Source organism: Lissotriton helveticus, chromosome 8, assembly GCF_964261635.1.
Source record: "Lissotriton helveticus chromosome 8, aLisHel1.1, whole genome shotgun sequence".
Lineage (NCBI taxonomy): Eukaryota > Metazoa > Chordata > Amphibia > Caudata > Salamandridae > Lissotriton > Lissotriton helveticus.
In genome coordinates, this window is record NC_136069.1 from 913,218,571 (window position 1) to 913,232,287 (window position 13,717).

Genomic DNA, 13,717 nt, shown 5'->3' on the forward strand with positions numbered 1-13,717 from the left:
CTGTGTGACGGGTGTAGTGGAATGTGGAAATAAGCATCCTTGAGATCTAAGGTCGCTAAGAAGTCTCCCTGGTTTAGCAAGGGAAGAATCTGCTGTAGTGTAAGCATATGGAAATGCTCTGACAGTATGTACAGGTTGAGGGGACGTAGATCGAGAATGGGCCTGAGAGAACCGTCCTTCTTTGGAATAAGGAAGTACAGGGAATATACCCCTGTGCCTTCCTCCCCCACCGGCACGAGCTCGATTGCGCCTTTTTGCAGCATCGCCACCACTTCCTGCTGCAATAAGTGCAAGTGCTCTGCGGACATAGGCCTTTGCCTCGGTGGGATGTTGGGTGGAGTGGATTTCAGCTCTAGGCAATAACCATACTGGATTAGTTGTCGCACCCACCTGTCTGTGGTGATGTTTCTCCAGACGGGCAGGAACTGCTGCAGTCTCCCCCCGACAGGTGTTATGTGGTCGGGGGGCAGTGACAGAAAGTCACTGTTTGCTTGGAGTAGAGGTGCGGGAGCTGTTGTTTCCTCTGCCGCGACCTCTGTTGCTGTTATTCCTATAACCTCCCTTGTTCTGTTTAGTGAACGAGGATTGCGCCCCACCTTTGGAGAACTGGGATTGTTGACCCATCTGTCCTCTGGTGACTCCACGTGCACCTGAGCGACGAAAATTGCTGCCACGAAACTGTTGGGACTGCAGGGCCCCCATAGACTTAGCAGTTTCCGTGTCCTTCTTTATTTTCTCTAGGGTGGTGTCAACATCCGGACCAAACAGACTATCAGGATTGACTGGCTGATTCAGAATAGTTGTTTGAATATCCTGCTTAAACCCTGAGATGCGTAGCCAGGCTTGTCTTCTCAGCATAACGCTAGTGTTGATAGCCCTAGCAGCTGTGTCCGCAGCGTCAAGTGCACACTTGATGGCTGCGTTCGATATTAGCTTTCCTTCCTCAATAAGCATTTTGGTGCCTTCTTGGAACTGTGGGGGCAGGTGTTGTATAACCTGTTCTAGGGTGTCGTAGTGCGCCCTATCATAACGCGCCAGGAGCGCCTGTGTATTTGCGATGCGCCAAAAGTTTGCCGCCTGTGCAGCCACTCTTTTGCCTCCTGCCTCAAGCACTTTGGACTCCTTATCCGGGGGAGGAGCTTCACCCGTTGTCTGGGAGTTGGCACGTTTCCTGGCATTGGCAACCACAAGAGAGTCCAGTGGCAATTGTCCCCGGATGTAGACGGGGTCCGCAGGCGCAGGCCTGTACTTCTTTTCAATGCGAGGGTTGACCACTCTCGCCCTTGTAGGCTCCTTAAAAATGTCCCCAGCATGTTTGAGAACACCTTTCAGCATAGGAAGTGTCTTTACTGTCCTTTCAGATATGGCAAAGGTGTCAAAAAGGAAGTCTTCCTCAACCGGGTCGGCATGCATGTCCACATCATGATTGGCTGCCGCCCGTTCAATTAGTGCATGAAATCCTGCTGAGTCCTCAGTCGGGGATGCACGTGCATTAAAGGTCTGCGGGTCTTGGCCCACACCTTGGGTGTTCTGGTCACCAGTGTCGTCGTAAGAATCTGGTTGTACATCAGGTTCATCGATAGGGAAATTGTACTGTTCATCCTCATCATATTCCTCACCCACAGAGTGTTCTGGGGAGGGAGTAGGGCTCCGTCTTGGAGGAGGCTGAATCGGTTCCGTGAGGCCTGAGGCGTCAAGGGGCACCCTCTTCTTTTTCAACGGGATGACGTAGGGGTCCACCGGCTCCGAAGTGATCTTCCGTTTATAGAGTGTCAGCTTGCCGGTGGCAGCATCGATGAAATGCTCTGAATCGTCTTCCGATTCGAGTACACGACGTGGAAGAGGGTCAGGCAGCGAGGAACCCTGTTTCGGAGCCGATTTCGTCGAAAACGCTTTCGGCGCCTCCTTAGGTGGCAAGAGAAAAAGGAGTTTCCCAGAAGGCTTAGCCGGAGCGTCCTTTTGCGGCTGCGGTGATGGCATCGGAGCCGATGGAGCAAAGGCTTTCTCCCTGATTCTCTGCAGTGACTCCGCAATGGGGGACGGTACACTGCCAGTGGGTTTCGTCGCCGACAAGGATGCTTTGAGCGGTCCCTCGGATCCGACGTCCTCGCGGGCCTTGTGCGTTTTGGGCGCGGAAACCGTCTTCGGCACCTCCGAATCTTGAGGCCGGGGCGCAGACTTCTTGGGCGTAGCCTCTTTGGAGCCGACCTTGGCGGGCTTGGACGGCGCCGGAGCCGCTGATCCGTGCCGACCATCTTTCTTGGGGGCCCCTTCCTCGGGCGTCGGTTTCGATTTCGGAGCATCGGAATCGACAGACTTCCTCGGCTTCTGCGGACCGGAGGTCGACGGAGCCGACGGGGTGACGGGCACCGACTTCTTCACAGGCACGGCAGCCATCTTAGGGACACTCGAGTCCTTTGGTTTCAGTTTCGATTTCGGGTCGGCCATTTTAGGTGTTGACGACCCCGACGGTTTCAGGTTCGGTTTCGAAACAGCGTGCCCAGCAAGTGAGTCCGTAGCCGGGCCCGAAGGCGGGGCTGTGGCTTGCGGCAACGGGTCCTGGGTAAGGCCGACAGGCGATCCCGTGTCCCGGTCGGTATCCTCGTAACCTTCGGGGCAGAGCTCGTCCGCAGAGCTATCCGCCGCGGCCCCATAAATCTCATCGTCGTCTCCTACCTCTTCGACGTATTCGAGGACCTGACCCGCGACTCCGTCGTCGTCTCCCGGATCCGCCTCGACCTCCGTCTGTGATGGGGAGATTTGTAGAAGGTGACCCTGGACCTCTTCTTCCGGGTCGCCGAAGATGTTCTCCGGATCTGGGGCCGCTTGCCTAGCTTCCAAGCGCACCGCGCGCCGAAGCTTGAGAGTTTTCTTGGAGCGGAACTGTGCACAGGCCTTGCACTTGCCGTCGTCGTGGTCCGGTGAAAGGCACTTGTTACACACGGGGTGTAGATCGATGTGTGGGTACTTGGACCCACAGAGCGGGCAGTACTTAAACGGGCTCCGCTCCATGTCCGTAAAGGCTTGCTGTCGTGTCGCGATGAGAAGGCCTCAAAGTTTAGAAAGCGAAGAAAACTCCGCTTATTCCGGCTTCAAGAGACGGAAGACTCGAGACCGAGCGCAGACAATACCGACGCAAGAAAATCGAGGCCTTTTGGCCGGTAAAAGATAGTGTTACTTGGTTCCGACAGTAAGACGTCGAGACCACATCCGAACCCAATGGCGGAAAAAAACAATCTGGGGATGGAGCCGATGCCCATGCGCACTGTAGTCCAGGGGAGGAGCCACCTATCTCAGGATACTTCGAAGACTCTTCCAGGACAACAATGTGCAATCATCCGAGCCCAACACTAGGCGGCGATCTAATGCTAAGATATGAATTTAGCAGCCCACATGCCTCGAACATCATGTTTTGGTCAGCAGTGGTAAAGTGCACAGATTCCCACGGCCAACAAAAACAAGGACAGCAAAAATGGAGGAGTAAGGAAAAAGTTTAGAGGAAGGCCACCCTAAGGCTGACAAGTCTAACAACCACCACATAATAATATAATAATAATAATAATAATAATAATATAATAATAATCAAACGTGAGGACCTGTGTATCACATGAGGCTTTCTAGCATGCCAGGAAAGGGAAAAACTGGTGCAAGTATGTGCAAGCCAAGCAAGTATATACCTGGAAACAATCCAGCAACACTTTTTTTCCTCAGGTTTGCGGAGACAAGACTCTCTGAACATCAATCAAACATGGAGGCCAATCATTTGCCCGAACATTAAACTCCCTTTAAGAGGACTAACCATGGCGTTAATAAATGTATACCCATTCTAAACTGCATAGCAGGAAGTACACTTTAATCGTAGCGCATATTCATGATTTTACGATGGACTATCACTGATCCAAATGCTGTCAGTTTTGTTTTTTGAGTACCAGAAGTCCGAAAGAAACCAAAACCATAGGTTACAGATAATAAAATGTTTGTGAGAGCAATTAATGTTCACATTCACCAGATAGCTAATGGTACTATCATTTTGCAAGACAGTTACTAGTTACCATTTGTTGGATGTCCTTCTTAACATTGTCTTGCACTGCCAACATCCCTTCCTTTTCCCAGTGCACCTTCATAACTTCATTTCGAAGACATAAAAGTTCCTTCTGTAAAATAATAGCATGTAGTTATATATAAGAAGATAAAGAGAAAAACAAGCATAAACTGGAAATGTAATTTAGGACCAGGCACCAGCAGCATATGCTTACATCTAAATTAACTCCTTCATTCTTGATCACGTTTGCATATGGTTTAACGACCCCCAGAAATACTATGCACAACGCCTGGTAAATTGTAGTTAACTTTGGCTTCAGCCACTGGCTCAATAATGCCACTCATAATGGTGATCCTGATCCACTTTTAATCGTAGAAGGGAGAGAGGATGGAGGGACAGTTGTACACCAATCTGAACCAGGCTCTAGGAAAACTCCAAAGCCCACAGTTTAGCAGGACCTCGAAGGATCAGCAGCACTTATCATGATAAACCCTCAAAAAAGAACAAGTAGCCGCCACAGAAGGTAGGTCATCTGGGACCCCATTAGAAAGCAAGAGGACCACCAGTCCCACCCAGGAGTCCCAGCGACGAGTGAGGAAAAGTGACTATTTGGCAGACTGGTTAAGCAGGTGCTTTGTGTGTCTGGAGTTCAGCAAAGGTCTGTGTGTAGCAGACTAGTCAACCTTAGTATGGTGGTATCTGGATAAAGGAGGACTAAGTGTACAGAGTGAGTTGGGCTGAGGACGAGTGTGTTGATAGGATGTCCAGGGTGCAGGAAAATGGAAAAGACTAGAGCTGCGACAATATGAAACAAAGAACATGGCAAAGACATGCCTGGAAAACATTTAAATTCTACCATCCGGTGTACCTTAGCCCTAGTTCGGAAGAAGAAATGCCTTGGATAAAAAAACACAGTTTCAGCACGCAGACAAGGTGCTGGCTGGAGATAATTAGCCGAAGGAACACTGTAGACAAATCTTATTCTGTATCCAAGTCGGGGTTGATAGGGAACACTCAAACATTCAGGAGCCAACATCGAATTCCAGTGACAGAAGGGGACTGGGAAGGAGTCCAACAATCTAGCTTAAGATAAAAGCATCTGTGAAACAGTGGGCTAGAACAAGAAGAGAAAGCAGCCAAGGCTCAAAGTAATTGACAAGTAAGGCACTACAGGACCGAACCGCAAAATAACAAACAAAAACGGTTTCTAAAAAGGCAATTTTGCACACAGACTAAAGATCAATGAACACGTTTTATGCACCATTAAACTTCTACCTTAGACTTTTTTGTGATAGCATTCTGTATTTTTTGCTGTATTACATATGATGTTCAACTTAAGTCACAATATTAGTTTGTTATAATAAGTACAATTCAGAACGCACCCATAGCTTTGTGAGGGGTCTCCTACAAAGATGCACAGGTTTCCTCTACAGAAAGGGTGAGCACTGCCTACTTGACCCCGTGGGTGTAGTGGATAATCTTTTATATCCAGCCAAAAGGCATGGTCAATGGATGAATGAAGGAGTCTACCCCACCTATCCAGCTCTAAGGAATGGGCTGGGGAGAGGCTTAAACTGCCTCTTGGAGGTTTAAAGACAGTTGAGGGTAAGCCACAATGCGCGAATGGATACAGTGGGTCTTGGTTAGCAAAGGGCTACCCTCACCCACACTTGACAGGGTTGGAGGAATGAAAGTGTGAAACCAGGTTCCCCAAAAGGTAGGGTAAAATACCAAATAAGAGACGGTCTGCGGTGTTTAATCTAAACTTGAAGACCCACGTTTTGAACTGTGTATTTTTTTTAGTAAAGAGGAGTAGAGAAATGGAAAATGGTCCGGGACCTTAAAATTGTTCTCAGATTCTCAAAAAAATTATGTTTTAATGCCAGAGACAGCAAACTGGGCAGCGAAGAGAAAACTAGCAGGAATACAGAAGCGTGGCAGACACACAAATAATTCAGGGACGACTCATTCCGTTGGAGCGGAGGAGCGTCACCCCACTTAAATTACGCCCAAAGAAAGATGAAAAATAACACGGTAATATATTACTATTTTATTTTTGACTCGGGCAGGGTGCTGCTGAATGACAGCAGCAGGGAGGAGGGGGGCTGATTGTGCACTTTTCAAAGTGCGCATGTCCCTTTGGTCAGCCGTCTTGTGATGGCCAGACACAAAGGTGCACTTTGAAACCCCTAACCCAGCTGTCTTAAAGTATGTGCAAGACTCCAGTGTCCCTGGGAGCGGTGAGTGAGGCCGCTCCCACCAATCAGGGAACTGCTCTCACAGGATAAGAGCACCAGGATTGGTGGCCGTACTGCATCCAGTTCCTGAGACGAATTCCGGAGCAGAGGACATCGGTTCAGGTAAGTGTTTGTTTTAAATTACTTTTTGCGCCAAACACCCGGTAGATGCCAGCCGCCATTAAAATAATTAAACATAACTGCTGCGATTTGAAGGTATTCATGCACCTGGCTAGTTTTAATTTCAGACTTGAACACAATGACTGCACGCTGCTGTGGCAACTCCAGTTATAGTTTAACAACAAATAAGCAAAGAGACCACAGCAGTACCATAACAAGTTCAAGGATCAAAGTAAGCTTACAAAAAGCATTGTGGTTTGTTGTGGAATGATCTACGAAACTACAAATCTAAACTGGGCCCCAATGATCCACCCACTGAGGAAATTAGGCACAATTGGGCAAAGATATGGACTTGAAGTTAAAAAGCAATGAAAAATGTCTTCATAACAAATCCACAATTCACAAGCAAACAATTATCTCCCTTTGAGAGAGTTGCCTCAAATAGCAAAATACCAAACTATAAGGGCCAGTACTGAAGATACATTTGTAAAGTATTCTAATTTCCATAGATCTGGCACCGAACCCAGGACCACTTTTTGTGTCGTAGAAAATAATATACATGATTTTAAGCACAGTTGTGCTGCACCCTCAGGGCTACATGGCCTCAAGCATCCAGATGCAGTACTTACCTTCAAAACCTATAGAGGGTTTTGCCCAGTGTCCCGTATGGCTAGTATAGTCGTGATCCTGCCACTTATGAACATCTTAGAGGTCAAAATCATTCCCAGCAGTGTACCAACAATTTTCACACAGGTCCAGGGGACCCAAGAAAACAGGATCTAATGAATCCAATCCATACAAGTGGTATGTAACCTTTTGAATTCTGTGGAACCCACTACATCATTATGGAACCCTAAGCATTTTCGATTATTTGAACTTTAAACCAATACATTAAAAATACAGAAACAAGCTTTTATCGAACAAATACAGAAATAATGACAATGTTATTTACAAGTATTTTTTTTAAATCACCATTTTAATTTTTATGACAAAGATGGTACTTTTCTAAATTCAACTGAAGCCACTCATTGTGAATACTATATTCTGTTTGATGCCCTTGCACTTCTCCCGCAAATCTATGTGAGGATACTAACATAATTTTTAGGCTCCACTTTAACATTCCTTCACATTTACAGAACGTTTAGATTTTTTTAAATTTTGCTTCTTTATTTATACACACTTTAATAATCTATTATTACTTAATTTTCAAAGCTGTCACAGGCCCCACAGAAGGCGTCGTGAACCACCAGTAGACCCCAGACCACAGGTTAAAAAACACTGATCTAGAGGATTACCTTCTAGTAAGATGGTTCTATGAAGAAAAGAACAAAAATGGTGAGGGAGTGTCACCTGGCCCGTGGGGACATAGTCGTTTTTCACTACCTTAGCTTGAGCACATTGCAGCTTGCCTGCTGCTTTTGCACACGTTACTACACATCTTTATTTGTGCAATATTTTATTGATAGCTTTCACTGGAGAACTCATCGCTGTGTCCACACTCTGCATGTTCCTGGGATTTTGACCGAACATCATGTGCAAGGTCGAACAATAATGCCCCTTGTTATTTTGTTCTGCCCAGACCTTAGCCCTTAGACAAAACATACTGATGCAGCTGTTTGGACAACGTACCTTGATTTTTAGTGGGGTACACAAATTAGGTGACACACTTGGAGAGGGACCGGTCCAGGGAGAAAAGCGAAACAGCACCTGTGATTTAGATCTACCATCTATAGGCTGAGGTATGGGGTCTGCTGACAAAGCCCAGAGATCTTCTAATATATAATAATACTGTTTGTAGCAAGGGAAGGGAGGATAGGCTCCACTGTCTTTTTATGATGACATCTCCCTTCATGATTTATGGATTAGCTGCTATGCTGACTATATTTGTATTATGCATTCTCCTGCTGGTTGTGGCACGTATACTGCATGTTAGGGCATGTTAGTTAAAATAAATATTTTAAACTATTTTGTGACTCTGTCAGATCTTGTTCTGGATGTGTACAAGAGTGCAAGCGAAAGGGTGTGTCTTGTTACCGCGATTCCTGAGAGATCAGGGAGTGTTGTGTACTGGGGTATCTAATAATTTGCTTCTCTGCGAGTGAGTAGGAGAGCACGTGAGACACTATAGCTAGTCTGTCCTAGGGTCGTGGGTACTAAGGTGGTAGGAAGACTCAGTCCCTATACACCGAGGACCCATAATCCTGCGCATAGTTCTGTGTTTGTGCAGAATCCCTGCAACAGTAGCTTAGTGTAACAACAACTCTGTGATGTGCATTGCACTTGTTTTAAAATCAATAAAGAGAATTTAAATGTAAAATGCTATGGAGGGGGACAAAGCACCAGGACTGTCAGACCACATTTGGGGCATGCACCATGTGGCAAAGAGGGGTTGCTGGATCTTAACTAGATTGGGTGAGGTTGTTTTAGTTTTTGGTAAAATCAATAGAGATAATTTAAATAAATACTGGACCTCATTGGATGGAGTGAGGTTGTTTACCACAGATTTTCCAAGGTCCATCCAACTACGGATTTTCAAACTGGGCCAAGTACAACACTTTAAGCACTTGGCTCTCTGCTGCAGCGATGTCGAGAAGTCACAGGCTTCTCAAGAAGGTAAGTATGGGGTTGCTCAAGCTTGGCACTCAACAAACACACATTAGCACACGCATTGGCAAAACCAATAGGTTTCGCTTACACAAGATCTACTGGCTTTGCCAATGTTTATTTAGACATCTTGCACAGCAGTGCAAGCTGCTTTAAAATATGGCTTAAAGTAAAGTAAAACAAAGCGCTATTGCACAGCCAGAGTTGACCAAGCGCAGCAGCTGGACTGTGAGGCCCATAGAGGACTGACTATGGCAAATGTGGTCAAGGTCACACTGTGATTTACTCTTGGGAGCAGTGGCTGAGGTCATATCGCAACTCTTCTTTTGGTACACTGGCTCAGGTCATGCAACAAAGAACTATAGCCCCAACTGGACTCTGGCAATCTTCACTCATGCCGCATGGTTCCTGTGAGGAATGGCAGGGTAAGAGACTTGCTCATTGGAATCTTGTGAAGATAAACAGAAGGACCCTCCTAATGGACTACGCAGGAGAATGACATAACCAGTTGGGTGTTGTTAATAAAGTTTATTACACTACGTGTGCAATTAACGGTTGCATTCTGAAGAATAAAGAGGTGCTCTACAAAGCTCCATGTCCGGCTTTATCATTTGCATGCTACCGGCGTGGGGAGAATGCTACAGAGCCCACAAAGCCAGGATTATGCAGCACCTCACTTCTACTGGACGGCCACTCCACCTGCAGCGTTGGTAGGCATCATACCTCAATATACCTGCAGGCAGTGTGGCATCTACGCAATTTAGGACAGGTGCACAGCTCATATAGCAAGGGGTAAACTCAGGTGATGTCTTCTCACCTTTAGGAAGTGGACTGTTAGGGAGGCACCAACTCCCTTCCTTGGTCATAGAGAACATGGTATGTACAAACACAAAAAACCTCTCCCTAACCATATATTACATAATAGGTCATAGGTCATAGATCTTAGATGTAGAAACAGTAACATTGTCCTACAGTTTGTATTTATGAAATTATTTTTATTATTCATGTTATATCAAAAATTATCATTTTGTTAAAATAGTCATGAACATATTATGTGAACGAGACGGTCATTTTGAAAACACACACAGCATGAAATATTATACAATTTCAAGAAAGAAACAAGAATAAACTAAGAAATGACACCACACATCATACAACATTCAATCATACCATGCACAACCCACCAAAACAAATAACAATAAGAATAACACAATGACTAACAAAAGACAAAACTATTGCATGAATAATATACAAGGACAATAATCAATTACAGAACACAGAGATACAATTTGTTTGAGACTGAAAACAGCGCCGACGCACGTTTCGGAGTGGAACCTGTCCACAAGATCCTTCATCAGGGCGCAACTAGTACAGCAGAGATTTAGTATAAAAAATCTGTCACAGAATCAGAAACCATATATAATAGGACAGTGGCGAGGGGTCCTTGAAGCATATCAAAAATGGAACCAATCTGTGGGATCAATGAAAACAAAATAGGATTGCTATAACTCTAAACATACGTAAGATAAAGGGCACAGAAAGGAAACAGATATAAAAATAAGAAATAAGGTAAAGAGTATTGATAGAGCCAAGTGTAGAATAGACAAAGTCCATGAAATCAGTGAGTGCAGTGTAAAGATACAGTTTGTGCGTAAGTGTGGATACCAGTAATAGGAGAAAGCTGAAAAACCACTCCCAGTGAGAGATAGGGAGATGACAAAAAAGGTCCAATTAAAACCTACTTTAAAGTGTGGTGATCCACGTGAGCTCAATTTCACAAAAACAGGGCGAATAGTGAGGATCATAGGCTTCACAATCACTATGAAAGAATATATTACAAACACTAAAAATTGTGGAAAAGAATGGCCACAACCTTAATATGGGCAACCGGTTTAAGGAAAAAATACTGCTGGTGAAAGCATAATACAATAGAATGACTAAAAATGCACGAATGGGAACAGACCTATAGCAGACATTAATTACATAAGGAAAAGGTCCTAAACAGAGGGGTCATAAGTCGGGGGTCTGGATGAATATCAGGGGTTAGAAATGAGACCCAAAACGAAGTAGACCGTACCCCTACAGATCTGTTAGAAATGCACAAAAATGGACAGCAAAAGGGGGCTTCTTCCCGCAGATAGAAATGTGCTAAGCCTGGTCTTGGGCTAAAGTTAAAATGCAAGCATGGGGACCTAATAGGTAAAAATTGTAACGGATTTGGCAAGCCCAATAAACCCTTGTAGGCTTGGGCAATTAAATTTGATCAAGTAAAAGAATGTCTACAAGGGATTTCACTTAATTAAAAAAATGATTATAATTCAAAAGTAGCTTATGAGCCAGTGCAAAATCATCAGACTCCACGGCGTCCAGCAAGCCAACCTAAAACAATATATATATAATTAACAAAGCACAAAAAAGAAGCAAAGCACACGGAAAATCCTAGTCAATAGGAGAAGTTTATCTGAGAAAACATAGAAAGGGGTACAAAACAATACAGTAAATGTCAGCAACAACGTTATGGAAGAGATATACAAATAAATTTGAACACACAATTCATAACTAGACGTCACCTCCTAAAGATAACAAAACCAATATTATCCAATGATCAATAAGTATGGTTTAAATACAGTGATTTTGTGGAGTTGACGGAATGTCGAAGTTTCGGTCTCATTGGCTTCAGTCCATTAGACCATCTTCAGGACACAAAGTTTGATGCCAGATACATAACCTTCTATGGTGATCACAAGGGACAAAACTTATTGGCCTTGGATTAACGAACGGTGATGGCAGCGCAGTATGAAAATATGCTTGTGGTTACAGATACACAAATTATCTGCACAAGTAGACCAATGATGGGTCTTCTGGTATTCTTAGTAGAGTTGAAACCACTTCCACATTCTAGTTAGATGGTGGAATCTTTTGATGCAACATTGCTGCGCTGCTCAGTTGATTCCACCATCTAACTAGAATGAGTGTGGTTATGAATTGTGTGTTCAAATTTATTTGTATATCTCTTCCATAACGTTTTTGCTGACATTTACTGTATTGTTTTGTTCCCCTTTCTATGTTTTCTCAGATAAACTTCTCCTTTTGACTTGGAGTTTCCGTGTGCTTTGCTTCTTTTTTGTGCTTTGTTAATTATATATATATTGATTTTGGTTGTCTTGCTGGACACCGTGGAGTCTGATGATTTTACACTGACTCATAAGCTACTTTTGAATTATAATCATTTTTTGAATTAAGTGAAATCCCTTGTAGACATTCTTCTACTTGATCTAATAGGTAAAAAGCATCAACATCACACAATAAATGGCCTGACAAAATAAATGGACATGAACTGTGGACCAATGAAATACAAGGAGAAACTACATGGGTACTTACACAAGGTATGCTCAGACGTGAGTCCTTTGCTCACTTTGCCACTGGATTCAAGCTAGCCCGGCTGAAGACGGCTGTAATGCCAGAAACCGGTCCTGGGAAGCTTGTTTCCGGTCCAGGGAAGGCATGGCTTGGCAGTTCGGGCTGGACTGTTCCGATGAGGCACAGGGTCAGACTGATTTGCATATGGCCATGTCTGAACTGGGGTGGCAGAGTGGGCTAAAGAATGGTGATGGATTAAACCCAGATCAGTTGACTGGGGGCGAGTGCTTGTATTGTCAACGCTCCGTCCATCATTTCCTTTGGTTTTACTTACATGAGGAAACATAAAAAAGAGGTGTGATGACGAATACAATCGATGCTACAGAGGTAATCCTTGGCTGATATTTAAAAGTAAAAGCTCCCCTAAAACAACCCAGAAGCCAACATAATGCGCTTCCATTTTACGGCATGGTGATTCTAGCCATAAATAAAAGACAGAGAAAAAAGGTAACTATAACGTAAAAAGTGAAGCGCCCAGCCCCCAAACAAACAAAACCCTGAGTGGACATAATCGGTCCAAAAGTTCATACCTTGCTAAGTCTCACGAATCATTTAAACAGGGGAACTCATCCTTCAGACATAGAGAACATGGAACAACAAGTGAATCAAGGGGTAAAAGAGACACGAAAAGTGAATCCATTATCTGCAGTTTCAGAACAGGTTTGAAGTGGTTTTCCTTTGAAGTGTCCTTTCCATGCTGCTTTCCAGACACAGCCTGTGCATAGAGTGATGCTTTGCACAGCAGGGTTGTCTCCAGCCTGAAACACCCACAGCAAATAGGTGTATGGCTTCTGCACCTGACTGCACCAGCTAAACTGAATAGAGTGATGAGGGAAAAGTCAAAAGGTGGGCCCACATCACCACCATCTTGTGCAGCAAATCACGCTTGGGGCATCCCACAATGGCTTACTTACGAACATAATTAATGTGCCATGAAGGCCTAATACACAAAACACATGTATGCACTTAGGATGCTAGTGCTAAGGTCTGGGTAAGCGCATAGAAGCGGACCAATAAAATGAACAGGCCAGTGGGGGACTGCCCAAGGGGATTTAACGGTCAGGAAAAGCATGGTGGAAAACATACATTAAAAATACTACCTCCTCGAATTCCAATAAATATTTGTAAAAAAAAAAAAAAAAAAAGATTGTGAATGACCGTCCCCAGCAAATTTATATAGTAGAGAAAATTATTTGCTTTCACACATTAACCTACTTCAAACAAATTCCTTGTGTTTTAAAGAACCTCACAATTGCAGATTAACTGAAGCATATTTTACACTTCTGCTGTGCAA

The 13,717-nt window shown here is 44.4% G+C and overlaps 1 protein-coding gene across 1 annotated transcript in view; it reads right to left on the reverse strand.

Annotated features, from left to right (window-relative positions):
* The window catches only part of LOC144772995 (uncharacterized), a 158,223-nt gene that overhangs the window by 67,781 nt on the left and 76,725 nt on the right, over positions 1 to 13,717 (reverse strand). The window contains exon 5 of the mRNA XM_078657731.1: positions 4,053 to 4,154. Within this exon, the coding sequence (XP_078513857.1) occupies positions 4,053 to 4,154 (102 nt within the window). The remainder of the gene's footprint in view (positions 1 to 4,052; positions 4,155 to 13,717) is intronic.